The sequence below is a fragment of the Melanotaenia boesemani genome, chromosome 22 (assembly GCF_017639745.1).
Source record: "Melanotaenia boesemani isolate fMelBoe1 chromosome 22, fMelBoe1.pri, whole genome shotgun sequence".
Classification (NCBI taxonomy): domain Eukaryota; kingdom Metazoa; phylum Chordata; class Actinopteri; order Atheriniformes; family Melanotaeniidae; genus Melanotaenia; species Melanotaenia boesemani.
The window spans coordinates 11,890,846-11,908,408 of record NC_055703.1 but is presented as its reverse complement, the minus strand read 5'-3'; the positions used below and the strand labels follow the sequence as shown (position 1 = coordinate 11,908,408).

Sequence of the window (17,563 nt, the reverse complement as noted above, 5' to 3'; positions counted from 1 at the left end):
ATTATAAGGACTTGTGGTAGTTATCGATATGTTTTAATGCCACTTAATGGTAGAGGCTTGAAAATTACCCCAAGACAAAGATAGTTTTCATGGAAGGGAATTCTTCTTGCAGCATCTTAGCTTTTAAGTTGACCAAAGCCATCTTAGAAATCAATATACTGCAGATTATGTAATTCACAGGCTCTCATGATCCTTGATAACTGTTTCGATAAATCATATCCATACTAAAATGAGGTTTGAATAAAGATTCTAAATTTATTGCTATGGCAGAGGTACCAAGCCCCTGAATTCTTGCTTTTATCACAAGAAAATAATATTGTGTCCACAAAATTAAAAATAAATATCAGCAATGGCACTTATCAGGCTCCATAGAAACAACTGTTATTTGGACACTTATCATGATGTGTGCTAAGGAGATTATTGAATATTTAATGCTTATTTTAATGATAATGTGCTAGTTATGGTTCTTTACTTTTATCTTTTTTATTTGGCTGTAGAATGAATAGCATAGATTATTATTTTTCTGCATGCATATCTTTGGAGTCGACAAAGTAACATATGCACTCACAGACTTTAATTATTTTAAAGATTGTAGCTTATTTCTGTGGCTTAATTGAATTTAAGTAGTTTGATCCTGCAATTAAAAGTAAGTTTGGTCCTGAATACATGTGTGACTCACTTTTATTAAATCAGTACATGTCCTTGTTTTTAACTATTACTAGATATACTTTTATCAAATGTATTGAAATGATATACACAGGCTAAACAATGGGTGCCCAAGGTGCTTATGGCCATCCCCCCCCCAAAAAAAATCATGTCTACATAAAATACCAAACCAGAAGGTGGTGATCCTTGGCCTCTAAAGCCATATTGTGTTAACATTGTCATCAATTTGCTGTTGTGACATCTTCATTCTTACTATAGTCGACGACTTAATGTATATTTATATACAAACATGTGAAAAGTACTGTTAACAAGATTAGCGCCAGCATAGTCTTGTTTAATTTTTACATTGCCATGTAAACAAAGGAGTTTATGGGACTATTATGATGCATGCTACATGATGCTTCTCAAAAACAGCGGTTATCTTGTTGCAGGGTAAACCGTAATGCCCTTAGCAGATTTTGCAAGATATATTTTTGAATCCATGTGGCTAGAAAAGTAAAAGTCTAAATGTGTTGGGTGACAGTCTTCCAATTAAAACCATCCAGTTCATTCCTGTTTAGGTCATTTAGAGTCAGACAAGCTAAAGTCCATTTCTTCATTCCGCCACAACAAAGTGTATTTTAGCTATTTCCATGGCAATATTAAAAGTTTCATTAACCATCTGCACTGTGATGCTAGTGAACATAAAAACTGTGCCAAAGTTTTAGTTGTAAAGTGAGTTTGCTTGGATGAATTGAGATAAGACTTGCTGACTGTTCTCTCCTGCCAAATAAGGCTTTGTTACATTTGGCTCTTTCTGACCAGACATTCTCCCAGCACTCCCACCATCCTTTCAGTCATGTAAACACAACCAGCCTGGCTGTTATTCAGCAGCTTGACTTTGGACAACCCTCTATTCAGAAAGTCAAAACATTTTGAGATAAAACAGAAAAACAAACTAGAAAACTGTTTCAACTCCTTCTGAATTAAACACAGTCAGAGAGATGTTGGTCTCAGTTCCTGTCCCAAACTATATTATATCAAACTTTTCGAAGGATTCATGTTTTTATAACACTTCAAATGCAAATTAATGCATTTTTAAATACATAATTATTAATTTGTATAAAGGCCCAGTACCATTATATGAGGATGCAAGTAGTTACAATCCACATTTTTACTATCTTCCCAAGATCAACATATCCACATTTATTTCTCCCTATACGCTGAGGGTTTTACCAAAGAGATTTGTTCATGTCTCATTCATAACCTGACTTTTCTAAAGATATAAACTTAGCACAAAATGTAAGGTGCACATTTTTGGGGCACTACCAACACATTTAGCTGTGTTGCTCATTTTACAAATGCATACCTTGCAAGTTATACCTCATTTTAAAGATGACCAGTTACAATCACGTATTATACAGCATGAATTTGTATTATTATATGGGAGGAACCAAACACAAATTTCCCCTACTTTTCTGCCAAGTTTGCTCTCAAAATAGGTGGATAATGACATTTTCTGGCCTGCTTGCTTTAATCCAATATTTATGTTTGTTTTGGAAATAAATGCAAATAAAATTGAGCAAATTCCACCCAAACTGAACAGAAATATCACTTCAGAGGCTCTTTAATGCAAAGAGTAACAGATAATCCAATTTAAGTAACCTGCTGGAAAGGTTTCACTACTCTATGCATTACTTAAAAATTTCAAAGTAGTAACCAGTAGAGTTTCTCTGTAACAAACCAATGCTTTTGGAAAGGCTCAACTCAAGGCTGGGAGCGCTGAAATTAAATTTGGAGACTCAAAATAACTAGAATTAAATTAGATTTTATAAAATGCATGAGAAGCTTATGCCCGTGCAAAAAATATTTGACTGTATTATAACAAATGCAGTTTAATCTCTTTGCTCAGTCTTTATTCTGCTTCAGCCACCACATTAAAGCTTAAGCCTAAGTATTTTCAATTTTACGAGTTCCTGTGAGTAGTCATTGTTCTCTGGTGGCTTAGATGAGTACACACCCCTAATTTGATCACTGCTGCTTTAGGAAATCATCGTTCTCTAACGACGCCCATGTCTGCTGACAGGATGTTGTTTAATAAAGCTGAAATTACATTTTAAATGTCTTAAAGGACACACAGCCAGCTATATTCCAATTATCTGCCGATCTTGCTTTTGTTTTGTTCTTTTATGAGGCTGGTGTCTGTGTTTTAGCACATGCTGGATCTTGTGTTTTCTTCTGTGGGAGAATCCAGCAGCACCATGTAGTGGATACTAAGGTGAACTGCAGTGCTGCAGAAATATAGCATTAGTAGGATTTTCCAGAGTATCTGCATATTTACTGGCATAATTTATATATCCAGATATTCAAGTTTTAGTGCTCACGATCTATGAATGTGCATGTGTTCATTTTCAGACAAAGAGCAGTTCTGGTTCAATATTTTTTTAAATAAGAATGTCTTAATCATCAGGCGAGCATACAATCAGTTAAGTTAAAAGTGCATACCCCCTCATTTAAAACTAGGATGAGTATTTAGACCACACAAAACCACATAGAGCCACTTTCCAAGAGTAGATTTCCTCTATTCATACAATATTTTATTTCATTTTTCAGTTAAGAATGCATTTTGATTATAAAATTGGAACCAGAGATATAATATGAAATAGAAAGTTAACATTTTCTACCTAAAAACTGTTTGAAAACAGGCACATTTTTATTACTTATCTCCCCCCAATTTTTCACACCAAAACTCTGTTATAACTGCATACACACAGCAGAACATTTGACAACCTTCAGTCACACACCTGCCAAGGTGAAGCAAGATTTTGTATCCAAGGAGGCGTGGAGAGATTACAGACTTGTGGGAGCAAGGTGAGCCCACAAGCCGATCTTGTGCGTTATCAGGATGAGCTTCTTCCATTCCTGTAGTTCACCATTCATTCAAACCTGGGCCCAGAGTGGATGTAATTTTTTTTTTTTTTTGCTTTGTTTCATTAAACCGAATACCTGAAAAGGGAGCAACATGGGTCTGTGCATTCCCCTGTCTATATTAGTTTGACCATTTCCAACCAATTGTTGAAAATCTTGATACTGAAAAAAGTTAATCTGTAGTGCATTGAAAAAAAATGTAATCAGTTGGGAGTTCAGTGACAAATATATATATATATATATGAGAAATTGTAATCATGCCTTATTGCAGGGTTTATACAAATCCTTGGTGTCATTTGAACCAATGTTATGCCCAAACAAATCATTCCAGTACCTTAAAGCTATAAACAGCAACTGAATTTGACAAGCAGCACCATCCGTGCTGTAATCTGGATGGCTTCAGTAATACAGAAGATTCTGTATGTATGACACATGACTTGAGTGAGACCATTAAACATTTTGACCTCAACACAAGTTTTTTTTTTTTTTTTTTTCTCATATATACAGACGATTTAATCAGATTGTACTCAATAGAAACTAACTTATTGGTGACGCAGACACGTTGGTCCTGGTCATACTGGATTCACCCTGCCCACAAACCATTAACTGCATTATATTGTGGCGTTTAGTTTACAGTTTAAACTGAGGTCTGTTCCCTGATACAATCTACATTGTGAGGTTACCACTAATGAGACTTATGGTAAACGACAAACTGGGCGGATGATCTAATATTTCAACAAAAACAAACAGCAACACAAAATACAATGAGAATACAACAATTGTCTTGACATTGTTATAGAAGAGAACATCAAATCCTTTTTACATTCATGGTTTTTGTTCTGGGCCATTCATCCATACACATTTAGCTTAAAATCATGGTAAATACCACGCTGCTGCTCCCTCTGTTAAAAGCCAGGAAAAAAAAAAGTTCCTTTGAGTTATGTTTAATGGTATTTTAAAACCTCATAGCTGGTTGCCCAAAATAGGAAAGACACACTGGTGTTCGATCACCACATAAGGGTGGGTAGCATGCCCTCTGCTCTACAGTTCTGCATCTTCTCACCCCAACCTCACCATCAATGGGCACTTTTGCTGTTGGCCCCAGGACAAATCCATCCCAATCACCCAACGCTGACTGGCTTAGGCCGAATTAGACGGTGGTGTGCGGCCTTCCCAGTACTTTGTATATGCCGCCTGGAACATATCCTTGCACTGCAGCTTTGCGTTCAACCGGGAGCAGATGAGGAACGAGCCACCCATCTTACGGTGAAGTGAATACGTCTCCTCTGGAGGAGGGGTGAGGCGGTGTTTCAGCATCACAGGGATGAGATTGTGGATCCTCTCAGTGGTGGACTGTGCACCAAAGTCAAAGGTCTCTGAGGAGGCGAAGGCCTCGCCGAGGATCATCACTGCATCTACATGAGCGTTTATCATAGCCTGGACACAAGAGTTAAAAAGATAAATATGTTTAAAGATAAAACTGTTTACATCCTCGTAGCAGTCACAATACAAGAATAAGAGACTCGTGTTATTTGACTTGCATTCAGATAAGAAACAAACATCACTATGTCCTATTTGTCTGGTTTATGGCAACATCCTCACCTTTTACTCTGAAGTCATCACAGTGCTTAGAAACATTAAACAACCTAAACAAAACCTCAGCAAAGAACAGCTGCATCGTAAATTTAGCTTCCTATTTATTAAACAAACTCAGTTTTCTCAGCAAAATGACCAGAAAGAATCGCAGGCACAGTTTGTGAGGTAGAGCCAGCAGAATGATATAAAGAGATAATCACCTTTGACTCGTACCCCGTCAGGAACTTCATTTCAATAGATTTCTTCAGTACTCCTTCTCTGTTGCCGTCAGCAGCTGAGCGGATTACCTACGTCAAACACACATTACAAACATCACCTCAGGTTCTCAGTGACGTTCACTTTAATTCTTTATCCAGCACTTACTGTTAAATGAGTAACTGGGCTCAGGTGCCTGGTCTTACCTCTATGTAGACATCAGTGAAACTTTGATCAAATCCTCTTGTGGCTCCAAAGTCCAGCAGTGCCACCTAGCGAATCATAACAGAATGATCACTTTCTTAATATCTAATCTCACTCTCTGTGCCACGTCTTGCAACAAGAATAATAGTCGAAGTTAACTCCTGGGATAACCACTTTGGGTGTGTATGGACTCACCCTGTGTGTCTGTGGATCATAGAAGAAGTTGGACCAGTTTGGGTCGGTCTGCATGTACCTGAACTCAAACAGCTCTCGGAGGCACAGCGACAGGATGTTCTTGCAGATCTGAGACAAAAAAAGTTACGAGTACAGATTTTAAGGGACTAAGTGGAAACAATGGGAAACAATAATCCCTTTTATTGAATTAAATAATAACATTAAACAGCTATATATCTTTTAATCTCGGCCTCTCTTTGGTCTGTCAGCTGTACCTCGTTTTTCAGGTCCTGCGAGAGGCTCTCGGCCTGATCCAGGGGAAATCCAGGGACAAGTTCAGTAGTCAGGACATGGCCACTGCTCAGCTCCTCTATCACCTCGGGGACATAGAAGAACGGATCATCCTTCAATAGCTCCCTGAATCAAACATGAACAGACACAGAGATAGATAGAGTGTTAAGTCTACATATAGATAAATATTTAAAAAGGGAATTAAATAACTCAACTACACAGCTCAATAAATAAATAAATAGAACACAATTGTTACTATGTAACTCAAAGTCAGTCATACTTCTGTGGATATCAATCTGTCCAGTTAGGAAGTAACACTGATAGTGAATTAATTTCACCTGCTGTTATACAAATGGAACAGACAAGTGGAAAAGAGGCAATTAGCAGGACAACCCTTATAAAAGTGATGGTCCTGCAGGTGGAGGCCACAGACCGTTTCACCATCTTCATCCTTTCTGGCTGATTTTTGGTTACATTTGCATTTTGCCGATGTCCTTACCACTAGAGGTAACGTGAGGCAGTAACTGCAACCCGCAGAAGTTGCTCTGGTAGTGCAGGTCATCAAGGGTGGAGACTGAAGGAGATACCAGGAGATGTGGAGGGGCTGTAAAGGGACAACCCAGACGCAGGACTGCTATCTGCTTCTTTGTGCAAGGAGGAACAGGAAGACAACTGCCAGAGCCCTACAAAAAGACCTCCAGCAGGCCACTAATATGCATGCATCTGCTTAAACTGACAGAAACACCATGAGGGTGGTACGAGGGTTCGAACGTACACAAGTGGGTGCCTGTGCCCATAGCCCAACATCGTGCAGCCTGATTGACATTTGCCAGAGAACGCCAGGACTGGCAGATTCACAGATCCACACGTGATAGACGTTAGAGTCAGGAGATGCTGTGGAGAACGTTCTCCTGCCTGCAACTTCCTACAGCATGACCGGTTTGGAAGTGGGTCAGTGATGATGTAAGGAGCCATATCATTGGAGGGCTGAACAGACCTACATGTGCTAGAAGAGGTGCTCTGACTGTTATTAGGAACTGAAATAAGACCCTCAGACCCACTGTAAGACCATATGCTGCTGAAGGAACCTGGGTTCCTTCTGATGCATGACAATGCTCAGCCTAAATGTGGCTGGAGTGTGTCAGCAGTTCCTTCAAGAAAAAGGTATTATTGCCATGGACTGACCTGCTTGTTCACCAAACCTGAATCCAATCGAGCAGCTTTGGGACATCGTGTCTTATTTCAGAGTGTATTTGTAATAAATAAAACCGAATGCTTGTAAAAGTGTAAAATGCAAAACAATGAAAGAAAAAGCCTTCTGTAGTTTTAATTACCTAGAATGTAACAGATCTTAAACATATGCTATAGATTACCTGAACTTCTTTGCACACTGGGCTTCTCTGATATAATCACACTCCAGTGCAAGCTCTCTCCTCATTACATCAATCAGATGCTCTGGAAACAGACCTGCAGACACAAATAGTAACTATGAAAACAGGATTAGAAAAAAAAACTCCGACATGGGAGCATAGGTTACAAAAGCACGTTCATCAAGAGATTTTATTAATCATCATCTTGTCACAACAATGCATGTTTATCCAAGGAAATGAACTGTGGTGGGAAAAAAACAGCATTAGAAAACATTGCTTTCAGCATGTCTGAGCAGAACCAGTGATGAGACTCTGATTGGCTTCTTACTCACAAAGGGCCTGATTTACAAAAGTTTTGCATTTGTTTGCACACGCAAAAACATGTTGAAGTTAAATTTACTAACTGGATGCACTGAGGATTGGGTCTGGTAAATGGACAAAATAAGACATGTAATTCATTTAGCACATTTGCCTCTGATGGATATGCAATAAAGTGCAAAATATTGGGAGGAGCAAATGTAAATAGATCAACATAGCACACACAAACTGGCTCAAATAGCTGCAGTTATTGTTGCAAGGAGGAGGCATAGACACTACAAAAGACGACGGAGAGCACACATCTTTGCAGCTCGTGTAAATATTTTTGGAATGCAGAGGCAAAGATTATTCAAACACATGGCTGTGTTGAATGCTATATTATGCAGGAAGGGCTGTTGCTGCTGTGCTCAGGGTCTGCTGGCACTAAACGCCCTTACAACCTGTACACCATCTTCGATCGACTGTGTGCTGCAATGCGCCACCACTGGCACACACAACGCACACCTCATGTGTAACAAAAAGAGCCACTGGAGGCACGTTTATTTGGTCAATATGTCTTAGGCTGAAATTTTACACAGTAGGTGAGCTGAACCAGAGGCTAAATATTGGTCAGAGGCTTCTCCTGTCCCAGACCCCACCTGTCTTATTTGCTGAGGTTTTATTATAAGCAATTTGCTTTGGAACTTCGTCTTCTATCTTGTCACCGCCTCTCATCTGGTGTTCTTGTGTTGTTACCAACTGGATTTGCTGTTTAGCAAATACTCTTCTGTATTGAAATCATTCTGGTGACGTTTTGATTTCTTTGCTGGAGCTCAGGAATATTTTTATTTGCCTCATCCACTAATATCTGTATCTCCATCAGGTCGAATTTTATTTTGCGTTTGCAGCCTTCTTGCTCTTATTCTAAACACCACAATTCCCCTAATTCGAATACTGCTGTTTGGGCCCGTTATCAGTTGCGTCTTCATTCTTAGTTAATCACCCACAAATCATAAAAAAACATGTGAAATCTATTTGTGTGCAAAGGCAATTTTTATGGCATTTGAAATAACAAGCAGACATTGTTAAGCAATAATCCAAAAGTTAAGTTTAGACTATGCAGGTGATATACCAAATTCAGACCCATCTCTATTTGTGCAAGCTGCTATTTGACCAATGAAAACCGTACAGGAGAAACATATCAGAGGAAAGCTGAAGACAATAGGTGTGTTTTCTGAGTAAGAAGTTAAGTCTTCCTGTTTTTGGTGTGAGAGACTTTAAGTGTTTGAGGTAGAGCATTTACCTTCAGGGAGAGCATTGCTCATATTCAGCACCGCCATCAGGTTGTTGACGTCACTGTTGATACTCTGGGCCACACCAGGATACTAAAAAACAGGGACAGAAGGGGAGAGTAAATTTAAATGTACTTGTAATATAACAATTATAACCTAACATTTATTATCTGTAATCCAATACATTACCATGCTTTCATTAGAGGCATGTTACACATAATTTCTAGAAGCATTTTTTAAATAATTTAAATAGGAATAAGAAAATGTATATACTGTAAAGACATGGAACAACTTTAGCTCAGGTATTTCCCCATTAAAAACCACATGTATGATTATTACTTGACCGATGTAATGAGTAAATCAAGTCAACAGATAAGGAAGCGTAGGTTATGCATGGTTTAAACACATGCTCTCCAGCAGCAGTGTTTATCTTTCTGACATGTGTACTGTGTACACACACAGGTTTTTATCCTAACCTGTATTTTCATGGCCACCTCCCTTCCATCCTTCATCCTCGCCAGGTGGACCTGTCCTATGGAGGCCGCTGCAAATGGACGTTCCTCAAAAGATTCCAGCTTGTCCCTCCAGTTAGGACCGAAGTCACTGTTCAGCGCTTTCTGTAAACAGACAAAAATAAGTATTATTTTTACACCTTGTTCTTTTATCACTGATGGAATAAAGCATTATTTTATAGTAGTTCTGTTATGGTGAAAAAGATAATTAGTCACCTCATCAATTAAAATGTATGAATGCAAGTTTATGTAAAAGAAAGGAACCTTACTGTCATTTGTTTGATTGGCATGAAGTCGGCACTCTGTCTTACACGCTCAAAGATCTTGGCGAGTTGAGGATTGATGAATGCATCATCTGAAACGAACAAAAACCTTCACTAAACTAAAAACGCAGAACACCAAATTTGACAACAGATCTGAATTTTTGAGAAAAGCTGTAAAACCGATACATTAGCTGATGCATGCCATAGATTACCAAGATATTCCCCAAAACCTTGACATAGTAGTTTGTCTGATATTCAATATATTTTAATATGTTTGCAATACTGATTGTTAATACCAGCAGTAATATCTGCTGCTAAGATTGGTTACTGCTGGTATTAACAATCAGTATTGCAAACATATTAGAAACCATTTCACACCCCTCAAGGTTAACACTATTCTAGTGTTGTACAAAAGGGTACAATGGTTGACGAGTCATCAGCTCACAGCTGAATTCCTGCCATAACAGAGAAATGTCAGCAGAGGGCAATGACGGCTGCAGTGATTTGTACACTCCAGATTTACACAACTCCAGTCAGTTAGATCATTACTGTGAGTTATCTCAGTGTTTACAGTCTCTGTGGAAGAATGGTGAGGCGCCTGTGACCCTCTTTACTCATGATTTAAGAATGAACTTGTCACTGCTTTAAAGATAGGCATCTCAGCTCCGCCAGTAACCATGCACATGCATGTTAGGATCATGCACAGAGTTGAACCCTAGCTGGTAAACACTGAGAGGCCCATCGCCTTTTCTTTTCTGCTACTGTGCTTGCTTATTTCATTTACTGCATCGTGCTGTCCATGCAAAGTTCGCAGCAACATGTTTGCAGCTCAAAGCGTGAATACCAGAGAACAAAGCTCACACCAGGCAAGGTCAAGCAGTGGGGCAACAGCGATAAACAACACTGCTATGTGCGGACTGCTGTTACCTGAACCGGCTTCGTAACCTCCGTGCTAAATTGATGTTTACTTACTGTTGTCATGCACCTGTATTATCTGTGGTTTATGCATGAGTATAAACTAGCATCAAATTACCAGCATGTCAGTGCCAATGCAACAGCTGTCACAGCGGTTTTGAGTGAGTTCAACATTTTTTTTAAACTACTAGAGCATATGACCTAAATTACAGCTTGTCAAGAGTTTATTAAATGCCAAACGTATTCCCAAGTTCTTTAATTAGAATGAATAAAGAAAAAGAAAAGTCAAGTTTAAGTGTGAATGAGTGGGTGTTTGTGGCTCACCTTGAATGCTGAGCATCTGTCCCAGTTTCAGTGCAGCTCCTCTGACCTTGCACAGAGTTCTGACGATGCGTTCAGCATTGGCCTCAGACAGGAAAGGACTCGAGTGCAGAACAGCCTTTTTATTTTCACCTGGAAGCACAAAAAATGTGATTAGATTAACTGGAAACTGCTTTTAACAAGGACAAACACAGAATACAAGGCAGGTGAACTGAATACAATGTTTTTCTATCACAGGTAACTTTGAATCCAGTGCTGAGTGCTGGTAAAATTTGGAATGAAAATTCAAAATAGTATTTTTTTTGTTGCTCTTTTTAGTTAAATACCCGTATTAAAGCTAGCCTCTGCAAGAAACACCACTGTTGCCACACCTCTAACCTGCCTGTAGCTGCCAGTAAAGGACTCTGACACAACATGCCTCAAAACTTTGAGTCTGCCAATAATTTCTATCATGATCCTGCGAGACTCCAACTGCCTCACAAAGTAAACAAAAAACATGCTCTATTACGAAAGTGTCTCAACACAAAAGTCAAACTTTAGACCTTAGAGCACACATGTGGAATGACACACCCACTATTTCCTCATAACTTTATGATCCAATACTGGTTCTGCTGCAAATACTCTAATTACAGAGGACTTTGTGACATATAAGTGAGGGAGCGAGATAATCAGCTGTGAGACTAAAGTTACACAGACTGAATCCAACTTCATTTTAGAGGACAGCAGACAAATTGAAGAAGCATCTGAAACTGTAAATCTCCACAATAGTGAGATGGCTATCCCTGCAGGTGGGAAACCTGAGATGTGACAGAGCGAGCTGGTTTACAGTAAAACCATGAACACTATTGCAGGTCACCAAAGTAAATGAATGTGAGACGGACATGTGAGAAAAACTTCAGTTCACAGTGTTATTGTACACATGAAGCCTTCTGACATCAGTCTAAACACTAAAAGTGTAAATCCAGGTGCATACACAGCCTGCGCTTGTGTGTAGTAAAACGTGCTGTCACACAGTGATGTGACGGCTTGTAAGTGTGTTAGTAGGCCGTCAGGTAGTGTGTTTAGCTATGTCTGCCTTCAGAGGCTTTAACAGTCACACTCACGAGCGTTCCAACTGGGATTAAAGCACACACAAGGATAAATACTAACCAGCAGATGCACAAATGTCACAGATTTAACCCTGTGCACACTGTTTCAGCTTAGTCTGTTTTTGGATTAGTAGGCTATGGGAGGAGAGTAGGAAAGCTTGCTTTAGAGGCAGGCTGGTCAAGGAGGAAGCGTTCAAAATGTGTGGAACATGTGGTAACATGCATGATGGAAAAAAGAAGTTTGCTTCTGCAGGAAGGCTATTCATTTAGAAAGGAGATGGACAACTCTTTCCACATTCTTTTGCTAAACATAAATAATAAAAAAAAAACACACATGCAAACCTGACAGAAATGCATCACTCTGATGAAACCTTAATAAACTATCAGTAGGCATGGACTAGTTTTTTGTTTAAAGACACACAGCTTTAAAAATGTGGTTTTAAAACAGTTTTCTGTTATTCTTATCTTGTATGAGCCGTTTTAATGAACTGAGACAAAAAAAAAAAAAATGCAGGAATCCCTCAGGTCATGTGCAGTTCTAAGTAGGCTCTAGCTAAATACTGGTTAGGTTTTCCACAGCCAATACACAACCTCTTCATGTATGTCTGTCTGTCAGGATCTACAAACACCAGCTGATTTTTTTAAGACACCTTACATTATTATTAAAAGATAGCAGCAAAGAGAGTTAAAGAATTAAGCTGGAAATTGAATATGAAGGCTGCTGTGTGCATGTTGCTTCTGGACATATAAAAAAAAAATAAACCCTGTGATGGCTGAAGAAAGTGACGATGACAAATCTTTTATTTTAATAATAAAGACAAAAAAAACAAAAACACAGCCTTTACTTGGAAGAGAAAATTACCACTGACATGCAAGAAGCAAGTGCAAAGAGTGGTTGCCAAAGGATGCAGCACTTTAAATAAGATTTTACATCTACGGAAGCACCAACCATCAGTCTTTTCCAAATCCAAGGTAACCTTGTCCTGAAACTAATATCTTCAAGCAGCTATGAGAGATAGCTTGTCTAGACCAGTGGTTTTCAAAGTGGGGGCTGCCAGGGGTGCCTCAGAAAATTAGATAGCTAAGCAAAGAAAAAATATATATATAAAAAAAAAATTTGGCATGATGACATAATCTGTGTAGACCTGGCGGTTAACAAGCTGCTCCTCAAGCTAACATATGGCTAGCTAGCATAAAATGGACAGGTTTTTAAAATTTGGCCAAAGAAGCGGACCAACAGCCCCGCTGTGGAGGACTCTGCTGCACAAAAAACCTAAGAACTCATGGCCAACTAAAATCCTAAAATATGATGCTGCATACTTAAAGTATGGCTTTACAGCCAACCAGAAAAATGGTCATGATTGCTCGACAAGCGTCCTCCATCAGGAGACTCTAGTGTCCCACTAGTGTCTGTCACTTCCAGACACACAAACACGAGATGTTTAATTTCTTTTGTTCTGTTTGTGTCTGTCAACAATTTGTTGAAAAGTTTATCATTCAGTTTTGAAAAGATGTTTGTTAATAATTTTCTTATGCTAAAAATGAATGCAATAATTACTGAATAGTGAATAAAGTAAATACATTCTAAAAGCTGATGTTTCTATACATATTTTGCAGCATTATCTGTGGGTTTGGGGGTCCCCAGCCAGAAGCTATTGCTGTTTCGGGGGCCTTGGCATGGAAAAGTTTGGGAACCCCTTGTCTAGATTACCAGCATGGCTGATCAAATAGCTAACATCAAGATGTTATTTCACATCACAGAGCAGATTAGTTCTCATTTTCTGCTGAATTATTCCACCATAAAAAAAAATCTGAAAATGCAAGAGTGAAAAACCCTACAATATTAATGCAAAAGCCAGTGGGGTGTGTTTGTTTCTTAAAGGTGGGTCATACTGCTGCTGACATACATGTCCCTCAGCAGAGCCTTTGCAGAGTGAAGGCAGACAGACGGATGTGCAGGACACAGCACTAAGCCTGTGGAGCTGTAGGTCGTGTTGAATGAATGTTGATTGGCTACAAGTTAACACTTTAAGTACTAGAGTAATGAATGACAATGCATTTTGTGTTACTGGTGACGCAGTAGGATTTAAAGGGTTAACTCAAGCAAAGAAAGCTTATCTATAATAAAAAGAATAAACACTCAGATATGTCACTGGTGAGCACAAAATTATCAACTGCAACAACGTCCTATACAAAAGCTCTTCCCAAATCAGAGCAACAGGAAAAACAAAACCAAGATGCACCTACAATACAAGATATCCCACATTTTGAGCAATGCCCCCATGTGGTAGTGGAAAGCTAAAACAAATAGTTGTGCACTTGTGAGGCATGTTTCAGCCCTTACCTGCAGCACCATTGAGTCCGATGGTCTTCTTAGCAACTTCAGCCAAGGCTCCAATACCCAAACCTACAGCCAGTCCTGTTGCAGACAGAAACAGAAATATCAGAGTGAACTAGTTTGCTATGAAAACTAAAGCATCAGTCCATTTATCATACAGGCAAACAAGCACTCATACCAATAGCGAAATTAGAAAACAATGATGCAGGTGTGTAAAAAAAGATCTATTTAGAAAATCAATCAGTAAATCCACAGGCAACAATCTTAATGTTATATCCAAAATAAGTTTTTCAGGATTGTTTATTTATGTATTTCAATAAACTGAACTGACCATATGAACAACAGTTACCATTTGTAATCATAAAATTAAATCCAAGGTGATAAAATGGACAGATTAACCCTGAAAAATTGTGCCATCTAAAACAGCACGAGAAGTTACATCAATGAGGCTTTTGATTATATCTGCAAATGATGGAAATCAAAAGCAAGACTGTTGTGTGAACAAGTTTTTTCTTGCCAAGTTTCCACCTTACATAACCCTGCATTACATAATCAGCCAGCGGTCTCTATGAAGCAACACATCTAAGATGCAGTTGTAGATGGACTGAGCAGGTCACACACTGTGTGTCTTGCAGCATACTGAATTATCACTTCCTTGTTTGCAACAAGCATGGAAACATCTTTATTGTTAAACACCATGTCTTGAGGTAGCATAATCTCTGCTAGAATCTGCATGCAGTTCTGCACCGTTTTAACTTGTGTGACCTAATTAATATCGGAGTTGTTTTATTCCGTTTTTTTTTTTATATCTAAGTTTCATTTCCCTAGCTTTGGAGGACTTTAGATGTGCAAAAATAAATCCAGAGACAACATCTAAATCACTGTATATATCAGTATGATGTCAGAGTGCAGCTCTCAGCCAGAGAAAGAGAGAGATCAGCATTTCTTGGAGCATGCATGAGTGACATGTATTTTTCCACCCCAAGCACAAGTGTCTGTCCATCACTTGTCATTTCCATTTTGTACAGGGCAGCAGTGTGCTTGCAAAAGGACAACGTGTATCACTTAGAGGGCCATTCTGTCCTATTAATTGGTATTTACACCTAAATTCAAAAGCCTACATAAACCTCTGCAAAACCTTTTAAAGTAACACGCAAAGCAACAAGGTTGCTATAAATGCTGTTGATTGGGAAACAAACCAACAGATTTATGCGCTCCTTGTTTTTTTTACACCTGAAATATCTGAAATTGTGAAAAAAAGAAAATAAACTTACAGAAATTTGTTACTAAACATCACAGGAGAGTGAAGGACAGGCTGAGGCCAGGTTCCTCCGCCACCTCTCCCCCACTTTTCAACACCTTCTAAATGTTACCACTGTCAACATGCTGAATCATCTTAGAGCTCCACGTTACATCAGCGTAGACACACTATATCCTACATGTGAGAAATGAGCTGCGGTTAAATTCTGCTGCACATGTTTGTGTTGGCAGTCCACTCTGATTTATCTGAGGCTGTTCTGGATTTACTTTTGTCCAGTTCATGTTGTCCTTCATATTTCCAGTTTAACTTGATGTCAGCTGTTTACTCATCGCTCATCTCACTGAAATGAAGTTACAAGCTGGTGAGCAGTCACGTTATGCTTTACCCTAGAAAAGCATTTTCTGAAACAAACAAAAACACCCACAAATATGAATTGCAGCACCTTCTGTGAGAAGGTGCCACACTGTCTGGATTGTAGGTACAGTAAGTACAGCTGAAGTGGACTTCCATCAGCACAGCTCTGTAACTACGTACTGTAGTTGGGCTGTCAGACTTGCAGCTCCAGCACTTAACAGCAGACTAAATCTTCATGTTACTTTAGATGCTGGTGAAAACTGAGAAAACATCGAAGGGAATATTTCAACTTCCTTTAAAAAGACCTTTCATCTCCTTGCTTAAAGCATTTGTTTATGTGAAGCTCTAGTTTAACATGTGATGATTTTCTGGTTGTTTCTTGACTATAGTGCAAACAGTGCCATCTTCATTGTATAGACCTGAAGGTCATGCAATCATATAACACACCAACTGTTCTACACCCAGTTATCCCATCTTAAGAGGCATGTAGGAGGTTTAAGTCAGACTAAAGATTACAATGTTAGGCTACAAGATCTTAACTTACTTATCTAATCTCTATCAGCATCTAGCATAAACAAGACAGGAGCCAGGTAGATTTTGTGTCCACTGTGTTGCAGATGTACATGCATACTTGCATAGAAACACATGACTACACATGTGGTCAGATATATAACAAGTGAATCACTCAAAAGTCAGAGATAGGAAAAGAATTGTACCTCCAAAGTTAGCCAGTCTGCCAAGCCGGGTCACAGGCACCTTCCTCTCTCTGGCTCTTTCGCTTAACTTGGGAAGACACAATGTGAGGACAAGTGGAAGTTGAAAGTCAGAGTTCACATGAACACCTGGGCACATTTATGTTTAGGAAAAGAAAGTGAGGAACAGGAAATACCATCTGTTTGTGTGGTTTTGCGTCACCCCTTTTGCTCTGCCTGGTCTTCGCCATGTCCTCAGCGGTCAGCCCCCCCACTGAGGGCGGGTCCTGATGGTAGCTTCTGAGCTGACTTGCTGAATGCTGACAATAAACCTCTTGCCACGCATGTCTGTTTAGCCTTTGGCTGTATAGTTGATGTTGCACAAGGAAATGCCTGCCACATACAAAGCACATTTACCTGACAGAAATAACATTAAAAACTAATGAGCTGTGGATTGTACACATTGTTTATACCTGGTGTCTTGGTGGTAAGACCTGGTGTGGCCACTAAACTGTTTACTTGGATCTTTGTATCCCTCAAAAATGGACTTTTCCCCAGTGCCATGGTTCAACCCTGTTGCTGCATGAGCACTACTTCCTGAATGATCGGCTGAGTAGTCGGCGCCTTCCTCTCCTAATTCAGATGCGGTGAATGCAACGTCATCCTGAGGAAAGTCAAACTCAGACTCTGATGAGGCAGTTTGCTGCTGACCAGACAGCTCCTGTAAAAACAAAGATACTTAGAAGCACTTTTACAAAGCACAAACATACAGCTTCCTATTCATACTAAGGACAATAAAAGGTTTTCTTTCAATACTGAGAACTATG

General features: G+C 39.1%; 1 protein-coding gene across 3 annotated transcripts in view; it reads right to left on the bottom strand.

Moving 5' to 3' along the window:
- Positions 1-17,563, bottom strand: part of coq8aa (coenzyme Q8A, genome duplicate a) — a 33,055-nt gene that overhangs the window by 11,853 nt on the left and 3,639 nt on the right. For 2 of the 3 annotated variants that reach the window (XM_041975787.1, XM_041975786.1), the window contains exons 4-17: positions 17,210-17,457; positions 16,934-17,129; positions 16,761-16,827; positions 14,436-14,510; positions 11,007-11,135; positions 9,774-9,859; positions 9,469-9,609; positions 9,004-9,085; positions 7,407-7,500; positions 6,018-6,159; positions 5,764-5,871; positions 5,571-5,636; positions 5,370-5,456; positions 3,217-5,010 (exon numbers count right to left, since the gene is read on the bottom strand). In XM_041975787.1, the coding sequence (XP_041831721.1) occupies positions 4,714-5,010; positions 5,370-5,456; positions 5,571-5,636; positions 5,764-5,871; positions 6,018-6,159; positions 7,407-7,500; positions 9,004-9,085; positions 9,469-9,609; positions 9,774-9,859; positions 11,007-11,135; positions 14,436-14,510; positions 16,761-16,827; positions 16,934-17,129; positions 17,210-17,457 (1,818 nt within the window). In that variant the 3' untranslated portion in view covers positions 3,217-4,713. Of the gene's footprint in view, positions 1-3,216; positions 5,011-5,369; positions 5,457-5,570; positions 5,637-5,763; positions 5,872-6,017; positions 6,160-7,406; positions 7,501-9,003; positions 9,086-9,468; positions 9,610-9,773; positions 9,860-11,006; positions 11,136-14,435; positions 14,511-16,760; positions 16,828-16,933; positions 17,130-17,209; positions 17,458-17,563 lie in introns of those variants that run through there. The other variant, XR_006009095.1, reaches the window with a different exon arrangement.